This window comes from Pristis pectinata, chromosome 2, assembly GCF_009764475.1.
Source record: "Pristis pectinata isolate sPriPec2 chromosome 2, sPriPec2.1.pri, whole genome shotgun sequence".
NCBI classification, from domain to species: Eukaryota; Metazoa; Chordata; class Chondrichthyes; order Rhinopristiformes; family Pristidae; genus Pristis; species Pristis pectinata.
The window spans coordinates 45,618,073-45,643,576 of record NC_067406.1 but is presented as its reverse complement, the minus strand read 5'-3'; the positions used below and the strand labels follow the sequence as shown (position 1 = coordinate 45,643,576).

Below are 25,504 nucleotides of genomic sequence, written 5' to 3'. Positions count from 1 at the left end.
GACTCACTCCTGGGGCACAGTGGCACAGCTGGTAGAACTCCTGCCTCACAGTTCCAGTGACCTGGGTTCAATCCTGAACTCCAATGTTGTCTATGTGGAGTTTGCAAGTGCAGACTTCCAGAGCTGACTATGTGAAATTTTCAACTTCTCCCTATGAAAAAGTGGATTTCCTCCGAATGCTTTGATTTCTCACATCCCAAAGACATGCAGCTGATAGGTTAGCTGGTAGTGTAAATTGCTGCTTGTGTGCAGGTAGGACCTGGGTGGTGTTGAACCCTGGGGACGATAAAATGGAAACATAGGGAGAATACAAGGGATTAGTGAAAATGGACAGTTGATCCATGGTGTGGATTCGGTGGACTGATAGGTCTATTTTTGTATCGTATGACTCTTCGACTCAAATTACAGAGTTTCCCATAAACTATGTGGTAAATATTGAAGGAGAAACTAAAATATGGAATTAATGAAAAGGACAAACAGAAACAATTCAATGGGATCCAGCCACCTCAATCTTCAACAGCCACTTGACCACTAAAGGAGGAAATTAAAGGCACAATAACAAGCCATGTAGACAACAATGAAATTGCAACTGCTGCCTCAAGATAATGTTAATAATAAAACATTTTTATAGACATTCTACTCTAGCTAAAATAAATTTAAAACAATTTTGTTCATACCCCTGCCCTAGCCATAGAAAACCACAAATGATCCATTAGGTGTTGGATAATCCTTCTCCTGGCTACTCAGATTGAGAGGCTGTGAATCCATGGCAGCCACAGACTCTACAGTTTCTGAGCCTGTACCATTTTGTTCAAATCCAACACAAACTCAGATTCTCAAACCTGCCTGCCTCACTCATTTAACCAGGCACAGGAGAGGATACTGAGCCCCTCTGTTACAGCTGGGAGGAGCATGTTTAATGGAATATTTTTACCTGAGAAGGTAGACTGTACTTATTTCATTTCAGGTAGCAAAGGGAAGGAGCAGTACTCAGTTCCCCAGCCATTATTATTATTATGGTAGTACCATCCAGCGATCATTCTTATGTTCACATTCGACCATGGCAAGTTTGGAAATTGAGTTCAATTTATCAGGACAGTTGCAGGCTTGTATCAGAGAATTACCTTAAAAGTTACCAGATTATCATGAAAACCCTGCAAATTCAGTAATATTCAAGGAAGTAATATCGTTTATAATTAGTCGACCTACAAGTGCCCCGGTCACAAAGAGTTGACCCCCCCAAGACAATCAGAAATGAGCAACAATAACTGTATTACCTCATTCCCCATATATTGAAAACAATAAATTGAAAGCATCACAAAATACTTCACTGCCTGATGCTGGGAGTTGTTGCAAATCAATAACAGCAATATTTCCATTATAAGTGTGAATAAATTAACTTAATGTGAGAAATACAAATGTGCCAATAACATATCAAGTAGGAGTAAGAAAAAAAGAAAAATGTAGACAAATGGATACACAGAATATAATTTTAAATGATTAGAGATGTAGAGATTTTTTATTTGAAGAAAACACATGAAGCATTAAGTGTAATACTTACGTTCCATCAAGGAGAATTGTGACTTCCCGATTGTTGACTTGGTTGTCGCTTCTATAGCGATGCTGGAAGTTTAAGCAAATGATAAAATTAATTCTTATGAAATTCCTGCACAAGTGAAGTTGATCATATTATGCAAGGAATATCACTTCCTGACTCAGTTAAGCATGTAATTAATTACATAACACAATAAAATTAATCTATTTTTTGTTTCAACATTTATTAATAATAATGTATGGCCCTATGGCTCACAGAGGTGTCTAGGTAAATTCAATAAACCCTGCAACAACAAAGTGATATGGATATGGTAACAGTAGAAATCAACTAAACAGAACTATTCTTATTTGTCACTGGATGAAAGATTATATTCTTGTTTTAAATTATTTTAGCAATTTAAATAATCAGTAGAACATTGGTAGGGCATAAAACAGGAACAAATCAGACATCCACTATAAGGATGTTAATTGAAAGGAAATGCAGCCCAGCTGCTCTACTTAGCACTGAAGCTGAAAATTCAATCTAATATTTCTTAACTTATGAGATGTAAAATCCTAGCAGCAGGAATTGGTGTTTATTTATATATAAGAATCTGTCTACAGGATCATAAAGCCATCCATTCCATTGTCTTTGTAGAGCAAATGACAGTCCAAAACAAAGGAATGGCACAGTGACGCAGCTTGCAGCACCAAATGATCTGGGTGCAATCCTGATCTCTGGTGCAGTCTGTGTAGGGTTTACATGTATTTCCCTGTAATTGCATGAGTTTCCTCTCAGATAAACAAAACACATAGGTTAGCAGGTAAATTGCTCACTGTAATTTGCCCCTAGTGTGTAGGGGAATGGTAGAATCTGAAGGAGGAGGGAACAGAGGTGATGGAAATGTGAGGAGAATAGGTTACTTGGAAAATTAGTGGAAAAGGGATTGCTCCACGAGCTGGCATAGAATTGAAGGGTCAAAATGGCCTCCGACAATGTCACAAGGAAATAGGGATATGGAAATTATACTTACTGATTTTCTTTTACTGAAGTGGGAGGCATTAAATTAAGAGAAATATTTAAACAATAACTAACCTATAACATATATATTGTGGTAAAATGTCAGTTTTCAATTACCATCAACCAAGAGTTGATGTTCTAAAATGTGTACACTTAAAATATACTGATGTTCTAGCTGTACATACTTAAGTTTGTATAGAGATCAATGAAAGTGAACAGCTAGTAATAACAGTTCTGGATATTAAAGCTTAGTCTGTCACTATGGAACATAATGTTGGTTAAATGAAAAGATTATATTAACCATTCTGAAATTTATAAACATTTTATTTTACAGCCTTACAAGTCTCCAAAACCCAGCTTTTGTTGAGCATCTTTTTTTATTTAGTATTTTCTCTGGATGTGGGTGTCACCAAAAAGGCCACAATCCATTGCCCAGATTGAGAAGGTGTTGATGAGCCACCTTCTTGAACCAGTGCAGTCCTTCTGATGTATTGGGTAGGGAGTTCCAGGATTTAGATTCAGTGACAACAAGGGAATGCTGATGTACTTCCACAGGATGGAGATCACTTGGATGAGGACCTTTAGATGCTCATGTCTCCATGTTTGTCTTCCTTGATGGTAATAGTTACAACAATTACAGGTTTAGGTGGTACTGTTGGAGTAGCCCAGGTGATTGACGACAGTGCATTTCATAGATGGTGCACACTGCAACCACAGTCCATCAATGGTGCAGGAAATGATTGTATAAAGTGATGAGCAGAGAGCCAATCACGTAGTCTGTATTGCCATGAATGGTGTTAAGCTTCTTGAGTGTTGGAGCTGCAATCATCCGAAGTATATTATCAAGTTTGAAGATAGTGGACAAGAGGAAGTCACTAACCACATGATAGTCAGACTTGACCTGTTCTCTTCACCACAGTATTTATGTGACCTGTCCAGTTGCATTTCAGGTCAATGATGATAATGATGGAAGACTCAGTGATGGTAATGCCATTAATTATTAAGGGCAGGTGGTCAGATTCTCTCTTCTTGAAAATGGCCAGCACCTGGCATTTCTGTGGTACAGTTGTTACTTGCCCCTTATAAACCCAAAGCTGAATGTTGTTTATATTTTGCTGCATACAAGCATGGATTCCTTAATTTGCTAAGGAATTGTACACGTAATTGAATATTGCACAATCAGTAAACATACCCATTTTTGACACTTTGATGAAAGGACGATCATTGATCAAGCACCTGGAGATGCTTGGGCTTAGGACACTACCTCGGGAAACTCCAGCAGTGGTGTAACAAACAATCTGCTGGAGGAGCTCAGCAGATTGTTTGTTGCTCCAGATTTCAGCATCTGCAGGCTCTTGTGTCTCCTGCAGTGGTGTCCTTGGGCTGGGATGATTGAATTCCAACAATCACAACCATCTTCATTTGTGTAAGGTATCCACTGGAGTGTTTTCCCTTTTGTGCCTCTTGACCTCAGCTTCACCAGGGCCACATCCAGTCAACATTACCTTTTTGTTAAAAGCAGTCACTCTTACCTCACCTCACCTCTGGAATTAAGCTCTTTGGTCCATGTTTGGACCAGGGCTGTGATGAGGCCTAAAGCTGAGGGGTCCAGGGGAAATCCAAACTGGGCATTCAGTGTGCACTGATTACTGGAGAGTAAGTAGCATTTGAGAGCACTGTCATTCATATCTGTTATCACTTAGCTGATGAATGAGAGCAAGCTGATTGGATGGTAATTAAATGAATTGGATTTGTTCTTTTTTTTGTGAACAGGTCATACCTGGGCAATTTTTCACATTTATAGTAAGATGCTAGTGTTGTCACTACACTGGAACAGTTTGGCAAGGACATATATAGTTCTGGAGCATAAGTCTCCAATTCTATAGCTAATATATTGCCTGGTCCCACAGCCTTTGTGATAATAATGCTCTCAACTGTTTTATACATCACATGGAGTAAATCAAAGCTTCCGAATACTGGTTTCTGTGATGGGTGAGGATCTCAGGAGGAATGCAAGACTGTGCTATTGTAATTGTAGTAATAATGGAGGATAACCATCCAATCTGGAAAGTAAACATTAGGAGGCAAAGAGCAGAGGATTTGACATTTTTTTTAAATATAGGAACAGAGGTAAAGATGTGGAGGAATTAAGAGAAAAAGTAATCCAGGTGGATGAAGACTTAGCTGCCAATAGTTTTGCAAGGATGATGCATGCTTGAGAGCAGGGTTGGGGAGGAGAATGAAATATTTAAGGATACAGGAAATCACAGAGGCAGGCCAGGGCTTTTAACTGTTTTTGAAACATTGCTGTTTTTGTAACATCTGCAAAAGAGACGACCAAGTTGTGGAATTTGTAGCCCGACATATAAAAATGAAATAAAATGTCACATAATCTGTTAGTTTGCTGATTGAAATATAAGCGTCAACGAGCACACTTCTACTGCTCTTTTTTCACAAGACGCATCTTACCTGAAAAACAACACTTCAGACTCTCCTTATTCAGCAACGCATCACAGTATCAATCTAGTTACTATGCCTAAATCTCAGAAAAAAACAACTTTCTAATGGCTGTCAAAAATCCACCCAATTTAATGCTAACACCCAAAGCTGACATCATGTGCACACTAAAAATAAAAATATCTGCATGAGGCTTTAAATTCAGTTTCTCCAACACAAACAGATAAGAAGTTGAACTAAGTAATTCATTTGCACCCGCAAAAGCATGTTAGTACGTGCACAGATCATTGAAAGGGGAAAGTGTGGCGACTCATCGTTTAGTCGGTCGAACCGGCTCGGCAGTCGGGTCGAGCAGCGTCGGAGCGACGAGGCCCAAGATGGCGGTGGGCCTCGTCTTTCCCGAGCGACGGGGAGAACCCGCACGCGGGAAAGTCTTGATGACATAGTACTTACGTCATTGCCAGTTGGATTGGGCGGGAACAGTCTCCCTTAAAGAGGCCCGCGCAAGGCGGGAAAATAAACCAGCTCTTGTTCGACAATCCTCCGACTAGCGTCTTGTTTTATTTCGCGGTAGCAACCGCTACATTGGTGACCCCGACGGTCCAAACGGATTTTGGACCCGCGCAATGGCCGACAGCGCAGCAGCCAACGCAGTGGCCCTCAAGCTGCCCACCTTTTGGACACTTCGGCCCAGCGTCTGGTTTGACCAGGCCGAAGCACAATTCCACCTTCGGCAGATCACCTCCGACTCCACGAAGTACTACCATGTGGTTAGCTCTCTGGACCAAGAGACAGCTGCCCAGGTTGGAAACTTCATCCAGTCGCCTCCGGAGGAAGATAAGTACCCGGCTTTCAAAGACCTTTTGATTCGGACCTTCGGCCTCTCCCGTCGTGAGCGTGCCGCCCGCCTGCTTCATCTGGATGGCCAGGGGGACAGATCCCCATCCGCCCTAATGAATGAGATACTGGCATTGGCCGAGGGACACAAGCCATGCCTGATGTTCCAACAGGCCTTCCTCGAACAGCTCCCCGATGACATCCACCTGTTGTTAGCTGATGCCAACTTCAGCAACCCCCGTGAGGTGGCCGCCCGGGCAGATGTCCTGTGGAGGGCCAAGCGCGAGAGCGGTTCGTCCGTCAGTCAAATCACCAGGCCGCCAGCCCAACTCCCGCCTCGCCCGGCCCCAGCAACCAAACCCCAGGAATGCAAACGACGACACGGGTGACCAGCTGTGCTTCTACCATCAGAGGTGGGGTGTGGAGGCCCGTCGATGCCGCCCACCCTGCAAGTTTCAGGGAAACGCCAGGGCCAGCCGCCGCTGATGGCTACGGCGGCTGGCCGCCGACAGAGCCTCCTCTTCGTTCAGGACAAGAAATCTGGACGGCGTTTCCTCGTTGATACTGGAGCGGAGGTCAGTATTTTGCCCCCGACCAGCCGCGACACTCGTAACAGGCCACCCGGTCCTCTACTCAATGCCGCCAACGGTACAACGATACGGTCTTTCAGCACCCGTACACTTCAATTACAATTTGGCGGCAGCCGCTTTACCTGGACCTTTACTCTTGCCACTGTCACCCGACCACTCCCAGGAGCCGATTTCCTTTGGGCCCACAACCTGTTAGTTGACCTGCGAGGAAAGCGGTTAATCCACTCTAGCACCTTCCAGACCTATCCCCTGGGAGAAATCAGCACACCAGCCCCGCACCTGGACTCCATTTCCCTTTCTGGCGACGATTTCGCCAAGCTCCTAGCCGAATTCCCATCAATTTTGGCACCTTTGTTTACGAATTCTAGGCCCAAACACGGGGTACGACACCACATCATTACTACAGGGCCACCCCTTCATGCCCGAGCACGACGATTACCTCCAGACAAGCTCCGCCTGGCAAAGGAAGAGTTCCGTCACATGGAGGAGCTGGGGATTGTTCGCAGCTCAGACAGCCCCTGGGCCTCCCCCCTGCACGTGGTCCCCAAAGCCACCGGAGGGTGGAGGCCCTGCGGCGACTACCGCAGGCTGAATGACGCCACCACCCTGGACCGCTATCCCATCCCTCACATCCAGGACTTCGCAGCGAACTTACACGGGGCCCGCATCTTTTCCAAAGTGGACCTCATTCAGGGATACCACCAAGTCCCGGTCCATCCAGATGATGTCCCCAAGACTGCGATTATCACCCCATTCAGCCTGTTCGAATTCCTTCGGATGCCGTTCGGCCTTAAGAACGCCGCGCAGACCTTCCAGCGGCTGATGGACGCGGTAGGCCGAGACCTGGACTTAGTGTTCATTTACTTAGACGACATACTGATCGCCAGCCGTAACCACCAGGAACACCTTTCCCACCTCCGCCAGCTGTATTCCTGCCTCTGCAATTTCGGCCTCACGATCAACCCGTCCAAGTGCCAATTCGGACTTGACTCTACCGATTTCCTCGGCCACAAAATCACCAGTGACGGGGCAACACCCTTACCCGCCAAGGTGGACGCTATCCGCCATTTTGCCCGCCCCGACACAGTCAAAGGCCTACAGGAATTCCTTGGGATGGTCAACTTTTACCATCGGTTCATCCCTGCAGCAGCCCATATCATGCGCCCTCTGTTCTTGCTGCTGGCTGGTAAGGGCAAGGACATCACCTGGACCGACGAGGCTGCGGCTGCTTACGTTAAGGCCAGAGACGCCCTGGCAGACGCCACAATGCTTGTACACCCTAGGACTGACGTCCCAACCGCCCTCACGGTAGACGCATCCAACACCGCGGTGGGTGGGGTACTGGAACAGCTACTCAAAGGCCGCTGGCAACCCTTGGCATTTTTCAGCAAGCACCTTAGACCGCCCGAACTGAAGTACAGCGCTTTTGATCGGGAACTTCTAGCACTGTATCTGGCAGTCCGGCATTTCCGATACTTTCTAGAAGGCAGGCCTTTCACCGCTTTCACCGATCATAAGCCTTTGTCCTTTGCCTTCTCCAAAGTCTCAGATCCCTGGTCAGCTCGGCAGCAGAGACATTTATCCTACATTTCCGAATTCACAACTGACATCCAACATGTCTCCGGAAAGGATAATGTCGTTGCTGATGCACTTTCCAGACCGACCATCCACAACCTATCCTTGGGTGTCGACTACACGGCCCTAGCTGAGGCACAGCAGGCCGACGACGAACTGCCCAGCTACAGAACCGCAGTCTCGGGCCTGCAGCCCCAAGATTTCTTGGTTGGTCCAGGTCAGCGACCCTACTTTGCGACGTTGTGACTGGTCAGCCCCGCCCTATAGTCCCTGCAGCCTGGCAGAGACGCGTTTTTGACTCTGTACATGGGTTGGCACACCCATCCATCAGATCAACTGTCCGACTGGTGGCCAGCAAGTTTGTCTGGCATGGCCTGCGCAAACAGGTCAGTGAGTGGGCCAGGACTTGTCCGCACTGCCAGACGTCAAAAATCCAGCGACACACCAAGGTCCCGCCACAGCAGTTCGAGCCTACCCGTAGGAGGTTCGACCACATACATGTCGACCTCGTGGGCCCTCTGCCGGTTTCAAGAGGAGCCCGGTACCTCCTTACCATCGTGGACCGGTTCACGAGGTGGCCTGAGGCAACCCCCCTGACTGACATCACAACTGATTCCTGCGCCCGGGCGCTGCTCACAACTTGGGTCTCACGTTTTGGTGTTCCGGCCCACATCACTTCAGACAGAGGCACCCAATTCACTTCCAGTCTCTGGACTGCATTGGCGAACCTGCTAGGGACGCAGCTGCACACCACCACGGCCTACCATCCTCAATCAAACGGGTTGGTGGAACGTTTTCACTGCCATCTGAAATCAGCCTTGATGGCCCGCCTGAAGGGTCCTAACTGGGTTGACGAGCTGCCTTGGGTCCTGCTCGGCATACGCACTGCCCCCAAAGAAGACCTCTGCACTTTGTCAGCTGAGCTTGTGTACGGGGCACCCCTAGTTGTCCCCGGGGATTTCATACCTGCCCTTCGGGACCAAGGGGAACAACCCCCAGCAGTCCTACAAAGACTGCGTGAGAAGCTTGGCAACTTGGCCCCGATTCCCACCTCACGGCACGGTCAAGCCCCATCCTGCCAGCCCAAGGATCTATGGGACTGTAAGTTAGTTTTTGTTCGCAGGGGCACACCTCGGGCGCCGTTGCAATGACCATATGAGGGACCGTTCCGAGTCATAAGGACTAATGGATCCACCTTTATTTTGGACATTGGAGGCAGGGAACAGGTTTTCACGGCGGACCGCCTCAAACCGGCCCATTTGGATCTGCAGCAACCTGTCGAGGTTGCAACGCCGCAACGCAGAGGCCGGCCCCCTAAGCGGCAGCTGGCACAGCCCACGGACCTTGGGGACTGTATCGCCGGTTCTGGGGGGAGTTGTGTGGCGACTCACCGTTTAGTCGGTCGAACCGGCTCGGCAGTCGGGTCAAGCGGCGTCGGAGCAACGAGGCCCAAGATGGCGGCGGGCCTCGTCTTTCCCAAGCGACGGGGAGAACCCGCGTGCGGGAAAGTCTTGATGACGTAGTACTTACGTCATTGCCGGTTGGATTGGGCGGGAACAGTCTCCCTTAAAGAGGCCCGCACAAGGCGGGAAAATAAACCAGTTCTTGTTCGACAATCCTCCGACTAGCGTCTTGTTTTATTTCGCGGTAGCAACCGCTACAAAAGGCACTTTTCCTGTTGGATTTTTCAGGAAGTCATTAAAAGGCATGCAAGATCCTCGGCTTTATAAAGAAAGGTGAAGAGCACAAGAATGAAGAAGTCTTAATGAAACTTTATAGGACACTGGTTAGGCCACAAATGGAAAGAAACAAGAGGACGCAGAAGAGATTTACTAAAATATTTCTAAGGAGGAATGACCAGAGAAGTTGAGGTTGTTCACCTTGAACTACTGGAAGTTGATAATGGATCTGATAGAAATGTTTAAAATCATTAAGGGTAGGGACAGAATAGTGATAAACTGTTCCCATTGGTGAGTGGGTCAAAAACAGAGGTATTGGAATGAAAGTAATTGGCAAAAGTGACAAGAAGGAAAAGAAGCCAAATGGTCCCCATCCATTCTGCAATGTTTCTATGATTCTGTGAACAAATCACTTTACTATGCACCAACAAACATTTTGGTTGTATACCTGATACTCAAAAATTCAATAGTGCAAAAATTCAAGGGCGCAAAAGAGATTCAAGTTTAATAATCTGGTAGATAATGGGGCTTTTAAGGAAGAGAAATCATAATGTGGTAGAAATTTATATAAATAATTAAAGTGATTTAGTTCAATCTGTAACCCAGGTCATCTAAACATAGAAAACAATGAAAGTATCAGGCATAAGTTAGCCATGGTAGAATGGGAAAACTACATTAAAAGGTATGAAAGCAATGACTAATATTAAAGAAACTAATAATATGGTTAACAACAAATTTATATCCCTACAAGGCACAATAATCCAACAGAAAAGGTAGTTCAGGTATGGCTAAACAAAGGAAATGGCTTATAATGTTGCTAAAAAGAGCAGCAATCCTGAGGATTTGGAAAATTTCAAAATTCACCAAAGGAGGACCAAGGAACTGATAAGGAAAGTGAGAGTAGAAAACAAGAATAATCTAGAGAGAAATGAAAAAGGCTGTAAATGATTCTGTAGATACAATAAAGAAAAACATTAACAAAAATTAATGTGGACCACTTACAGACAGAGATTGCGGATACTATATTGATGAATAAACAGATAACAGAAAGAGAAAACAAATATATGTGCCTGTCTTCATGGAAATGGGCAGAGGAAATCTTGGAAATCTCAGAAATTGTGGAGAATGACAAATCTAAAGCAAAAGAATAATTAATAGAAATTAGCATTAATAGAAATTATATTGGAAACATTTATCAAGCTAAAAGCAGACAATCCCGATGACTGATGATTTGCATCCCTGAAAATTTAGCAGATTCATTCCTGGGATGGGGTATTGTCCTATGAGGAGAGATTAAGGAGTCGAGACCTACACTCTCGAGTTTAGAATTCATTATCCAAGAGAACACCAGAGGCTAAATATGTTCAAACTAGAGATTGATATATTTTTATATTTTGAGGAAGTCAACAGATATGAAGCTAGTGCAGGAAAATGGCACTTAAGTAAAACGTCAGCCATAATCTTAATGAATGGCAATGCAGCCACAAGAAGCCAAATGGCCTACTCCTGCTTCTATTTCTAATGTTCTTATATTTTGGCGAATTATTCAAAACTCTAATGTTTTTGTTAGCTACTACTCTAGATTAAGTAAACAAATTGGAGCTGATTTACTTATTTGTTTTTCAAGATCTGGGCATTGCTGAGGAAGCTGGCATTTATTGCCTATCTCTAATTGCACTAAAGAAAGCAGTGGTGAACCACCTTCAACTGAGTGGCAAGCTACTAATTTCAGTGCGCATTTAAGAGTCAAACACGTGGGGAGAATGAGCCTGAAGTAACATTTAAGCCAGACTAGGTAAGGACATTGGCTTTCCTCTCCTGAAGAAAGTTAGCGGACCAGATGAATTTTTACAACAATTAGATAGTTTTTGTGGTCATCTAAGATTAGTTGTTGCTGTTACCAAATTCTAAATTTGAACATAAGAAAAAGGAGCAGAAGTGGGCCATTCAACTCCTCAAGCCTGCGCCACCAACTCAGTGATATCATGGCAGATTCAATCTGGTCTTCAGCATAACTTTCCAGCTCTCTCCCAATAGCCTTGACTCCCTTGTAGTTTAAATGATTATTAATCTCTGCCTCAAATATATTCAATAATTTCGCCTCCAGAGTTCACTAGGGCAAGAGAATTCCAAGAATTTGTAATTCCCTAAGAGTAGAAAATCATCCTTACTTCTGTCCAAAAAGGAGGGCTGCTTATTCTGAAATTCTGTTCCCCCCCCCGCCACCCCCAGATCTAAATATGCCTATCAGAGGTAACATCTTCAGCATCCACCCTATCAATTCCTCTCAGACTCTCATACATTTCAGTAAGATCTTCTTTCATTCTTCTATATTCCAATAAATATAAGCCCAAACCTCTCAGTTTTCTTCATATGTCAACCTTTTCAACCAGGAAGCAACCTAGTGAACCTTCTCTGCATTGCCTCCAATGCAAGTATTATTCCACAAATATGAATACCAAAATTGAATGCAGTGCTCTCGATGCGGACCCACTAGCACACTGCAAGTATGCATCAAGATTTCCCTTCTTTTATACTACATATCCTTGCAATAAAGACCAACATTTTAATAGCCTTTTAATTACATGCTGTACATGCATGCTATTTTAGTGACATAGCTCACTGATCTTCAGCCAGGAATGTTAGTCCACTGGCACTTTGACCACAAGCTAACAACAATTGGATCAATTCCCCTTTTAAGAAGCAAAGGCATGACATGATTGATTATATATTATTTTCAGATGGTAAGCATGTTCAAGTGTATTCATCCCATGTGTCCCTTATTACTGCATCCTTATTGCTTTATTCGGTCCAAACCTGCATGAGAGTGAGGCCCTATCCACAATATGCCCCTGTTACAAACTTCAAGAATAATGCAGTAGGTGTAAACTTACCAACCCATGGTTAGCTCTTTACCCATCTTTTAATTCCAATTACTTCATCTGAAGTGAATGAATGCAATACTAAAAACCAAAATCAGGACTCGTATCCAATGGATGATTAAAGCATTACCCAAAACATGACATCAAATACAAATTACTTGGAGACAGATTAAAGCATGTCATTGTGGATTTTTTTCATCAGAGATATTGAATAAACCACTAATGCTTCAGTAGTGAACCACAAATGTTTTAGTAATTAATTAAATATAAACAATTATGATCTGTGGTGTAAAACAATTATGAATTTCTTCAATGCAACACATTATGATTACCATTTTCCACTTTTTTGGGGGGGCATCTTAAACAGAGACTAAAACAAATAGACCGAAGCTCCTAGTAAAATAGCAGAGAGAGAATTTCAAATAAACAACTTGCAAATTCATTTACTAGTAATTTCATAATTTCAGGACTTATTTTTCTAAAGAGCCAAAATGGTGTAAAGTTCCATAAGGTTGCCTGCAGAATATGTTAAAAAACTTTTTACTGAAAAAGAGAAGGCTGAGGAGTGATCTAACAAAAAGGCTGACAAAAATTATAACTAGTTTTGATACACACAGGAAAGCAATGGAAAGCTTAGAAAAGTAAGGTTTATTCATCTGAAGTTACGACAAGCAGTAAAACCCATGCATTTACCTCTACAAGGAGACTGAATCACAGAGCCTATATTTGTTAAAGAAGATAATAACACAGAATATAAAAGGAACTTACATAATCATCAATAGCATCTTTCACTGCTGTTATTGACAATACCAGGACCAAGGGCACAACAGTGGTATACCAGGACAGAGATGAAACTTGTGGAATAAGCTGAAGGATACATGAAACAATTCATTTGAATATCTTCAAAATAAATAACAATAGTATCTTGTAAATAACTATTAAAAGAAACACTGGCCCATAACTCCCTGGAAGCAATGAGTCACATGGAACAGCTAGCATTTCTCAGGAAAATATGGGCCATTATTTTAATTGCAGTGTAATGCATCAAGATTTATCATTCTATTGTAATATTTCAAAAAGTAACAACATAGGGTTTGGAGTAACAATTTTCAACATGCATCAAAGCCAAGAATTAGAACACATTGTAATTCCATAAATTTTAAAATATTAAAAATTGTCTGTATTTTATTTAATTTGGTTACTAGTTAAAATAGGACACTATGACTGGCTCTATTTTTCCCCACACATCTAGGATATTTCATGACATTCAAAGGTCACTGAAGACAACAATATGCTCAGATCCCATTTCCCCTCATCCCAACTCTCTCCAGCCTTTTAAGATTCAAGTGGCTTAAACTTCCCTCTTCAGCCACCGTGTCTCCTAACCACACACACAGGCCTTTCTCATTTAGAATAGATTTACAAGCATGTTATCACTTTTTGTTCAGGATTATAGGAGGCAGAGGGAAGACATGCTTGAGATGTATTAAGTTACAAAGGGCCTAAACAAACAGGCAAGACATTTTCCCTTTAGCAATGGGATCAAAAACTAGGGGCAGATGTAAAATAGGTGTGGACATTGGCAGAAGGATTAGAGCATAGATAAACAAAAAAATGATATTTTTCACCCAGTGGAACTCACTGCCTGAAAGAGCCAAAAACCCAGATCACCTTTAAAAAGTATTTAATGTGTGCTTTAAGAACTACAATCTGGAGAGCTATGGACCTAGAATGGGAAGGTGGGAAACAGCCAGAAAACTCTTTTTCAACTGGCATGGACACAATGGGATGAATGGCCTTATTGCATGTCATAAACTTGTCATGGAATTATGATTTTAACAGTTGTGAAACATATATAACTCATCTGCAGTGAGATTTTCAACCTCAATTAACTGAAATGCAACCGTTCTTATTTACTTACAGAAACCAAGTTTTACTAATCCCATTTCCCCCTGAGACTGGGCTTTTAAAAAGGCCAACACTCAAACTGCACTTGTTGTCCTCAGTGAGATCAGTGACCTGCATTTTCTAATACAGCCACACATATGGGCTTTATGTGCTTTGCCCTCAGAAGCCAAGGTTATGACCTCTCTCAACTTCATGGTCCAGATCATGCCATGATGCTATTACTGATCCCTGTCATATTTCACAGTTTGCTGCTCAGTTGTGCATTGGGGAGGTTATCCAAACTTCATACTCAGAGAGAGGAATCTTTAGCAAACAGTAGCAGGCAGAATGGACATGGGTACTTGCCTAAAGGGCAGACTCCCCCAAAGTGCAGGCATTCATAGACTACACTGTATCTCTTACAGAGAGCTCCCCAGTAATTTCCTGCTGGGAGCATCTGACTATAACCCAGAGAGTTTCTGTTGCAATCTAGAACAATGAACATGCCTCCTGCAGATATTGTTCTTCACTACTTTAAAGAGGTCCTGCTGGTTCTTTGGGATCACCCTCCCACACCTTCCCTATCATTGCAGCATCCATTCATTCAGTAGTTATATTTTCCACACCTGGAAGATTGTTGCTTGTAATGTAATATGTCACTTTAAATGTTGGTTTCAGAGATTGCACCTGCTGTGCTGACTGCTGGCAACTGTAAGAACTTAGGCCACATCATTAGAGAACGCTGTTCTAAAACAAACAGTTTCAAAGGGTAATCCAATAATGTTATTCCCTGGACCGTTCAAATGAGGCTCTCAATCTTTATGCTCTTTTCACAATCAGCATTAGAGTGACCCACAGTGTTGCTTTAATGCTATTTAAAAGTAGGACTAGAAATTGCATTACTACGTTACTGAAATTTTTCACTCCCTGAACTCTCAAGAAGCCCACCAATATAAACAATTCCAGAAGCAGAGGTTATCTGGTGTCTCCACTCAAAGGCTAATTAAATTCCCATCTCCTTGAGTAGAGAGAACCCTTAATACTTTGTATGGAGCTGTGTGCTGAAAACTGTGGCATGTGGCAGATAGAGGGCCTGCCCCTGGAAATTTCCTGCAGCTAATTACTTCAGGGCAACCCAACTTTATTCTTTATTAATAAAACAATCAGGAAGGGTGCTTGGCTGGAACTCTATCTGCGGAATGTGACAGACCTCTTTCAACAATGGCACTGAAAACTGTAGCCTTTGGATGTATTGACAGTAGTTTCCAGAGTGCATTCCAGATGCTACAAAATCATAAATGACTTTTTATAAATGGATTTGGTTGTTGCATGTGGCAGAAGGAAATCTTCCCTAATTAACATTTTGATTATATACACATAAAGCCTATGGAGTAATTTAACAATACATTTTACAGCAATACATTATATAAAAAATGTCCAAAAGTGCTGCATTGTAGCATGAATTTGCAAAAGTCAATGTCAAACCAAAGAAGAAATTAGAGAGGCCACAGGTTGGTCTAAAAAGGTAACATAAATATGCACTCACCTGCAAAATTAGTAAAAATAAAAAATAAGCATTGGCAATTCGCTGAAACTGTTCAAATAAGTTGACTGGCAGGAATGTAAAAATATTATATTTGGAAGTTTTAATTCTATTGTTCTGAAAAGAAAATCAATATTTGTATTTAGTAAGCATGTGACATTAAGTAACCAAAATACATATCAAATTACAACACTTTCACATCAAAACCAAGAATCACTGTGTAAAATGTGACTTTAAGTGGATGAATCACAAAAATTAAATAACTTTAAAATAAAATAATCATAACCAATAACTATATAAATGAGAAAAGGGAGATTTTATTTTGCTTATTTCAAAGATTCTAATGCTTGGTAATGGATCATGTAGAAGGAATTACCTTTAATACAAATACTAGGTAACACCAATTTTGTTTTAAACGAGAGTGACAAAAGTTTCAAAATTTTCTGTTTGTTTCTCAACTATGAAGAAGGTCAATTATAACCTATTTTGAAAAACACTATAATGCTGGAGGAACTCAGCAGGCCAGGCAGCATCCGTGGAGAAAAGCAGGTGGTCAACGCTTCGGGTCAGGACCCTTCTTCAGGACTGAAGATAGGAAAAGGGGAAGCCCAATATATAGGAGGGAAAAGTAGAGCAGTGATAGGTGGACAAAAGAGGGGAGGCAGGGTGGGCACAAGGTGGTGATAGGTAGATGCAGGTAAAAGATAGTGATAGGCAGGCACGGGGAGGAGGGGAGAGCAGTTCAAAGGTAAGGAGAGAAAGGAAATAAAAGGTAGAAAAAAAGAGGCTAGGAGAGGGAAGATGAGAAGAAGCATGGTGGGGGTTGTGGGGAAGGAGGGTGGGTACTACTTAAAGTGGGAGAATTCAATATTCATGCTGTTAGGCTGCAAGGTTCCGAGACATAAAATGAGGTGCTGTTTCTCCAGTTTGCCCTTGGAATTCTCCTGGCAGTGGAGGAGGCCAAGGACTGACATATCAGTGATAGTGTGGGAGGGGGAGTTGAAGTGACTGGCAATGGAGATATGTAGATCGCGGTTACGGACAGAGTGCAGGTGTTCTGTGAAATGGTCACCTAGTCTGCCTTTGGTCTCACCAATGTAGAGGAGGCCACACTTGGAGCACCGAATGCAGTAGATGATATTAAGGGAAGTGCAGATGAATCTCTGTCACACCTGGAAGGACTGTTTGGGTCCCTGAATGGAGGTGATGCAGGTGCAAGTGTTGCACTTGTGACAGGGGCAGTGGAAAGTTTCCGGGGTGGGAGCAGGATGGGTGTGGTGGGACGGGTTGGAGGAGTGAATTAGGGAGTCGTGGAGAGAGCAGTCCCTGCAAAAGGCAGAAAGGGGTGAGGAGGGGAAGATATGCTTGGTGGTGGGGTCTTGTTGGAGATGGCAGAAGTGACGGAGAATGATGTGTTGGATACGTAGGCTGGTGGGATGAAATGTGAGACAGGGGGGATCCTATCCCTGTTGAGTCTGGGAGGGGTGGGGGTGAGAGTGGAGGTGCAGGAAATGGCAGGGATATGGGTGCCAGCTCTCTCGACCACAGTCGGGAGGAAGCCCCGGTTAGAAAAGAAATTGGACATCTCGGATGTCCTGGGAGTGGAAAGCCTCATCATGGGAGCAGATGCGGCGATGCCAGAGAAATTGAGAAAAGGGGATAGCATCCTTGCAAGAAACAGGGTGGGAAGAGCTGTAAATGAGGTAGCTGTGGGTGTCAGTGGGTTCGTAGAAGATGTCAGTGGATAAGAAATCTCCTGAGATGGAGACGGAAAGATCAAGGAAGGAGAGAGAGATGTCAGAGATAGTCCAAGTGAAGTCCCCTTCCACTAACACTCTCCTCCGCCTGGCTGAACTTGTCCTCACCCTTAACAACTTCACTTTCGATACTTCTCACTTTCTACTGATGAACGGCGTAGCTATGAGCACTTGCATGGGCCCCAGCTATGCCTGCCTTTTCATTGGCTATGTTGAACAGGTTCTGTTCCAAGCCAACTCCAAACCCCATTCCTCAACTCTTTCTCTGCTATATCGATGACTGCATTGGTGCCACCTCTTCTACCCTTGCGGAATTCGACAATTTCATAAATTTTGCCACTAATTTTCATCCTGCTCTTGTTACGGACTCAGTGAAAGTCCCTTTTAGAGAGTGTGTGTGTTTGTGTGTGTGGGGCGTGCTTACGTCAATAGAAGATAAAGGACGTAATGACGTTGTTGAAGAAGTTAGAAGAAGAAGGAGAGAGAGAGAGAAGGGAGAGAGACACCAGCCTGCTTGTTTTCTCTATCGATGGATGAGAAACAATAACTGTGTTTGCCACTGAAATCCATGTATGGAAGTTGGAAGTAATCCAGTGGAGTTCACTTTGTTGCTGACCTGTAGAAGGAAACAGGTATTTGTGTGTGGACGACCACGGTTCGGATGCTTTTCGGGGTGAGGAAGTCACTACCGAGTAAACACTGAAGTGTCGTTTGGGTTCCATCGAGGAACATTTGGATTTCATATGTACTCTCTCTATGTTTTTCTACATCTACATCTTATCTTCAGACAACGGTGGTTGTTGAAGAAGCCCTTGCTCATGTTTCACCTTATGGCTTGAGGAACTGAACTTTAAGAACCATTCCGGAACTGGGAGTTTTGGACTTTGCCACACCCACACACACACGGAGAGTTTAGTTTTGGGGTTAACGTTCGAGGTTTAACATTTTTGAATTCTAACATACTAACATTTTTACTTTTATTTTACGTATTATCATAAGTAGTGATTAATAAAATAGTTTTTAACACTAAATCATGCTCAGTGTGTTTCTTTTGTTGCTGGTTCGTGACACTCTCCAATTCACTTGTACTATCTCAGGACTTAACTTTGAATTCTGCATTAAAAAAACTATAATTTTATTATGCTGCGTCTAATTTCTGAATATTTATCATAACAGCTGCAATATTTGATTCAACACCTGACTTAGGATATTTTGCTCCAAGCACATCACCTTGTTTTTAGACAGAAATCTGCTGCATATACATATATCTAGTGTTGGAGGAATTATAAATTCTTATAAATTGCTTGTTTGTGCTAAACAAAGTGAGATTAGCTCTTTGGAATGTAATAACAGGACCAAATGTTGGTAAATTTCTTTGTAAAATAAGGCCCTCTCACACTCATCATTAATTGCTGAAAGCAATTGTCAGGTAAACTGTCAGCATAAACTTGTCAGGTAAGAAACAACAAAACAATTTGCGGGAGGGGCCCGAAAAATAGTTGTCAAATCAATCATAATAAAATCACAAAATACTAGTGACATACAACAGATCACACGGCTTCCGTGGGAGAAACAAAGTTAACATTCCAGGTCGGCGAATTTTCATCAGAACATTCAGATCAGAGCTTTAATGAAAGGTTATCAACATAAAACATTATCTTTGTTTATTTCTCCACAGATGCTACTTAACTTGCTGAGTATCTTCAGCACCTTTTGTTTCGATTTCAGGTTTCCAACTTTTAATCTGTTTTGATAGATCAACTACTTTGGAAACCAATGGTATGTACCCATAACGAAGAGATGAATTCCTAAGGCTAGAGTCTAATCTAGAAGGAATTGATCTTGTGTGCAATTGGAGATCTGAGAGAGATTGACAAAGGTTTGCCAGATCCAAACACAAAATATTTAATAAAAAGTTAAGGATAGAGAGAGAGAAAAACACAAAACTGTACTGTACCACTACACTTGAATATAAATACCCTCAGCATGAAATGAGATGGCAAGTGGTAACACACCAATATCCCATACCAAAATTAGGTATTTATCATGCATTTACAGCTTTCAGCTACAGCAGAATTATCCTTATAGGTAAGGATATCAGCAATTCAGAAATCTGATGTTACAAATTATAAGTTTGAACATTGTTTTACATCCAGTGGATAAGTGGCATCAACTCCTGGATCTTCCCTGTTCTGCCACATATTATGTTTGGTATTTGTACACTAAGCCATCAAAGGGTATGATGGGAATTTAAATATTGTTTACTCACCACATATTGAAATTTCACATTGAAATTTCTATCATTTGCCCTTAAATATCTCTCTTCCTCTATAAAATACAAACAAATAATTGTGTTAATCACACATATATACTTGAAGAGGGTCAATGGCTAAAAACGGGGTGTGGGAGTAAATTGGGCAATTCTATTAAAGAACCAGTACAGGCATATTGGGTCAAAAATCTTCCTTCAGTGGTACAAGGTTCTTTGATAACATATGTGCTTTACAGTGGTTTTAATTACTCATTTGTTTATATAAATGCAGTTCAAATGTTAATGCATGAGCAATATTGTTTAAAAATTAAAAGGTAAAAATAACTGTAGCATTAATGTCCATTTATCGTAAAATTCTAATAATTTACTATCCAGTTATTCAGAAACCCCAATGGTTTGGCATCTGGCTCACCAGGTTCTGACTCCTGTGATCCCTCTAATACACCAGGGCACTCGCTCCTGCGATCCCTTTAATACACTGGGTCCCCAGTTCCCACATTCCCATTTACTCACTGGACCCAGGTTCAACACTTCCATTAACATACTGGGACCTCAGTTTCTGTGCTCCCATTAACATGCTGGGGCCCTAGTTCTTGTGCTCCTTTTAAGATCCCAAAACCCCAGTTCCCACATTCCCCTTAATAACACCAGGGTCCCTGTTCCCATGCTCCCCTTAATGCACTGAGGGACAGTATTCTGTGCTCCCTTTAATACACTGGGACCCTGGTCCCCAAGTTCCCTTTAAACTCACCGAGGCTCCACTTCCTGAGCTCCCTTGAAACTCGCTGATATTCCTTTCCACGCTCCCTTGAAACTCATTGGATTCTGTTTACCATGCTCTCTTTAAACTTGACGAGATCATGATTCTTACACTCCTTTTAACACACCAGCACCCTGGTTCCCATGCTCCCTTAAACACAGTGCAGTCCCTGTTCCCACGCTCCCTTGAAACTCATCTGGTTGTTTCCTGAGCTCCATTGAAACTCATCAAGGTCCCTTTCCACACTCCCTTGAAATTCACTGTGTTCTGTTTCTCAAGTTCCCTTTAAACTTACCAGATTTACTAAAAAAATGTATTATTATACTGTGAAATATCAAAAAAAAGGCAAGTTAATAGGCATGTTGGAGTATTAATTGGAATAGTCCAGAAAATCTGCCAGACCAGCACCACCAAGGTCTTGAGTATACTGGATTACCGGAGTTTTACTGTACTGGACCTGTACATGTTCTGCCCTAAATGTAACTATGTATCTTTGCAATCCTGCTTCAGGTTCTTTTCTGTTTCTTTCATAAAACACTAAAAGTGCTTTCAATGAAGAAAAAATATGAACTTAAAAGGGTTAGATTTGACAATATTTATAAAGATTTTATTCTCAACAGATTCAGAATTACAAAATTTCTTTGACAAATTTTTAATAAAGTGGCAACAATCAATAGCATTCAGTGTCTCAGTCATAGTTTCTTATTTATGCACTTCATAAATCTTACACAATTCCTGTGACACTGGGTCACAAATACACCTTTTAAATAACTATGCAGATTAGTAAAACTCTGATATTCCAGCATCATTGAAACTTTGGTGGTCAGAATGGCAAATATTCCGGACTATAGCGTGTTATTTTACTTTTGTAGATGTTACACAATAGCATAATACATTTTCCAGTTAACCAGGTGAGTTAAAAAGCATCAGAAATGGGGCCTCAGTGAATCTGAAGAAAGCACGGAAAACAGGGCCCTACTGAGTTTAAAGAGAGCTTGGCAAACAGGGCCTCTCTGAGGTTAAACAGAGCATGGGAAAAAGAACCTGATGAGCCAGATATTGAACTATCGGGTTTTCTGAAAAATCAGAGAGTGAACTATTGGAGTTTTATTGCATTATCAAAGAATTAAGATCGAGAAAGTTTTAGAGATACTAAATGTGACAGTCAAATACAACACAAATACAATTGTGCTACATGTAAACACATATATGAGCCATTTTACTAGTAAAACTCTTTTTCACATACCATAATTACAAAACCGAAGTTTGTTCATGTTATGAATGAAACACTGAAAACACACAATGGCCACATAAATTAGCTTTGTAGTGCCTGTTGTTTGAGTGATCTGGTTGCCAACTTGGTTCTATTATGGTGATAGATGCCTGTGCACACATTTGTCATGCAAGTCACGGCACCTACCATATTGATAAGGGCATTAGTACATTCATTGTAATGCCCAAAGGAATTATGCAGAGTTGACACCCCTCCAGCATGATCCTTCAGTAAGCCAAGGGTCTCCTCGATCACATTTCCCATGACAGCCAAGATTTCATGCAGTGCATATGGTGCGTGAATGTGTCAGCTGCAAACCAGATTCAGCAGCCATGTCACAAACTGCATGATGTGCTATCTATGGCTATCCTTTTTGGTTCAGGTTCATGCTGGAATTGATATGTGGTGAGTACAAAGTAATATGCATACAATCAATGGCACAGCACCATTGGTAAGCCTGAATTCCTTGTGATCATGTTGATCTGTCAGCATTACTAATGGCAAAAGGGAATGAAATGAAGTGATCTCTCACTGAATAATCAGGGTTCACTAACACTGTATAATGACCAGCTCTATGCAATAGCACTGTAAACTGCCAAAAGTTGCAAACATCTCCAGCCAATTGACAAAGCCCCCTTAACAGTCATTAGCAATGCAGTGTCTGCTCTGTTCTGAAATTTGGTTTTATAGCTGTAGTAGCTGGAAGATTTCAGTGTACACTCCCTGGTGAGGCATAGACATCTCATACATCAGTCACATGAGGATCTGCTGTTTGAACATCTTGAATGACTACTGCCTCTCCCAAGGAGTTCTTCTCCCCTTCTTCCTTCCTCTTCTAGATGCTTTTTTTAATCTCTGTTGTTACGGACTCAGTGAAAGTCCCTTTAAGATAGAGAGTGTGTGTGTATGTGTGTGTGGGGCGTGCTTACGTCAATAGAAGATAAAGGACGTAATGACGTTGTTGAAGAAGTTAGAAGAAGAAGGAGAGAGAGAGAGAAGGGAGAGAGACACCAGCCTGCTTGTTTTCTCTATCGATGGATGAGAAACAATAACTGTGTTTGCCACTGAAATCCATGTATGGAAGTTGGAAGTAATCCGGTGGAGTTCACTTTGTTGCTGACCTGTAGAAGGAAACAGGTATTTGTGTGTGGACGACCACGGTTCGGATGCTTTTCGGGGTGAGGAAGTCACTACCGAGTAAACACTGAAGTGTCGTTTGGGTTCCATCGTGGAACATTTGGATTTCGTATGTACTCTCTCTCTGTTTTTCTACATCTACATCTTATCTTCAGACAACGGTGGTTGTTGAAGAAGCCCTTGCTCATGTTTCACCTTATGGCTTGCGGAACTGAACTTTAAGAACCATTCAGGAACTGGGAGTTTTGGACTTTGTCACACACACACACGAAGAGTTTAGTTTTGGGGTTAACGTTCGAGGTTTAACATTTTTGAATTCTAACATACTAACATTTTTACTTTTATTTTACATATTATCATAAGTAGTGATTAATAAAATAGTTTTTAACACTGAATCATGCTCAGTGTGTTTCTTTTGTTGCTGGTTTGTGACAAAATTGGGGGCTCGTCCGGGATAGTTCCCAAGGTTAACGAGTGTCGTCTGGGATCATTCCCCAGATTGACAAGATTTGTTCGGGATTCAATCCAAATTCTTTTTAATTGGCTTGTGTGTGTGGAAACCAGCAGCAATGGATATTAAGGCATTTTTGGAGTCACCAACCCAAAAGGGATTGGAGGTGGCGAAAAAGGATGATTTGATAAAGATTGCTACAAGGCTAAACCTTACAGAAGTAAAGCAGTCTATGAGAAAGGCAGATATTCAGAGACTGATAGCTGGCCATTATGTGGAAAAGAAGGTGTTTGAGAAGGAAGTGTTAAAACAGTTTCCTGGCAGTGAAATAGCAATTTCTGAGGCACAGGTGCAGCTGGCAAAGATAGAAGCTGAACGACAGCAAACCCAGTTAAAGATAGAGGCTGAACGAGAGCAAAATAAATTAGAAGCTGAACGAGAGCAAAAGAGATTAGAGGCTGAACGAGAACAAACCCAGTTAAAGATAGAGGCCGAACGAGAGAAATTCGAGGCCGAACAAAAGATAACTCAGATGAAGATAGAGGCTGATCTAGCAATGAAGCAGATGGAATTGAAGAGGATGGAGCTGGATAACGAGGAGAAAAAGAGGCAGCATGAGTTACAAATGAAGCGTAGGAGTTCGGAATCTGATTCTGATGATGGTTTTTCAGCCAGCAGGGAGGTTCGATTAGTCCCTCCGTTTGAAGAAGATCAGGTTGATCAGTATTTCCAACATTTTGAAAAGGTTGCTGTGAGTTCAAACTGGCCAAGGAAAGGATGGGCTCTTATGGTACAGAGTGTGATTAAAGGTAAAGCTCAAAAAGGATGCAGCTGATTATACCAAGGTAAAACAAGCTATTTTGAAGGCCTATGAATTGGTTCCTGAGGCTTATAGACAAAAATTCAGAGACTTGAGGAAATCTGCAGATCAGACTTATATGGAATTTGCCAATGGAAAGAGAATATGTTTTGAACGATGGTGCCTGGCTAAAAATGTAGATGGGGATTATGATAAATTGACAGAATTGATACTAGTGGAAGACTTTAAAAGATGTGTTCCAGCTGAATTAACAACATATTTAAATGAAAAGGCAGTGGAAACTTTACAAGAAACTGCTAGGTTGGCAGATGATTATGCTTTAACCCATAAATCCAAATGGGGACAACCTAAAACCTTTCAAAGGAGTTACAAAGACAATCCAGGGAAACCGGAGATTAAATTGGGAGGTAATCAAAAAGGAAAAGATGAAAAGAAGCCAGGGCTGGAGAAACCTGTTGAGCGTACTTGTTATTACTGTAGGAAACCTGGCCACGTGATATCTAATTGTGCCCTTTTGAAGAAAAAGAAGGAAGCTGGGCCCAATGCTTGCTTTCAGGCAATTAAAAATCAAAAAGGTTCAGGAGATGCTGTTAAAGATCAGTCCTTGCAAGAGGGAAAAGTGGAAAAGTTGGAGGAGGTGAGAAAAGAATTCCGTTCGTATGTATCAGAGGGTTTTGTTTCACTGAATGATGAGTCACCCCAGGTGCCAGTGAAAATTCTTAGAGATACTGGGGCTAGTCAATCTCTCTTGCTGGACAGTGTTTTAAATTTTGGTGAAGAAAGTGACACTGGTGAAGTAAATCTAGTACGAGGCGTTACAGGTGAGACCATGTCTGTCCCTTTTCACAGGGTGATTTTAAAGTCAAAGTTCGTAGAAGGACCAGTCGAGATAGGGATAAGACCTAGTTTGCCAGTGGAAGGAGTTTCTTTGTTATTGGGAAATGACCTTGCAAATGGAGAAAGTGATCCTGTGGTACGGTTAACAACCAAACCAAGGATTGATGAGTCTGAGGATGATCCAGATGTTTAC

At 42.1% G+C, this 25,504-nt stretch overlaps 1 protein-coding gene across 1 annotated transcript in view; it reads right to left on the bottom strand.

Moving 5' to 3' along the window:
* LOC127580699 (phospholipid-transporting ATPase ID-like) overlaps positions 1-25,504 on the bottom strand; it is a 150,176-nt gene that overhangs the window by 85,077 nt on the left and 39,595 nt on the right. The window contains 4 exon segments of the mRNA XM_052034465.1: positions 1,562-1,623; positions 13,343-13,441; positions 16,008-16,121; positions 20,031-20,089. Coding sequence (XP_051890425.1) covers positions 1,562-1,623; positions 13,343-13,441; positions 16,008-16,121; positions 20,031-20,089 — 334 coding nt within the window.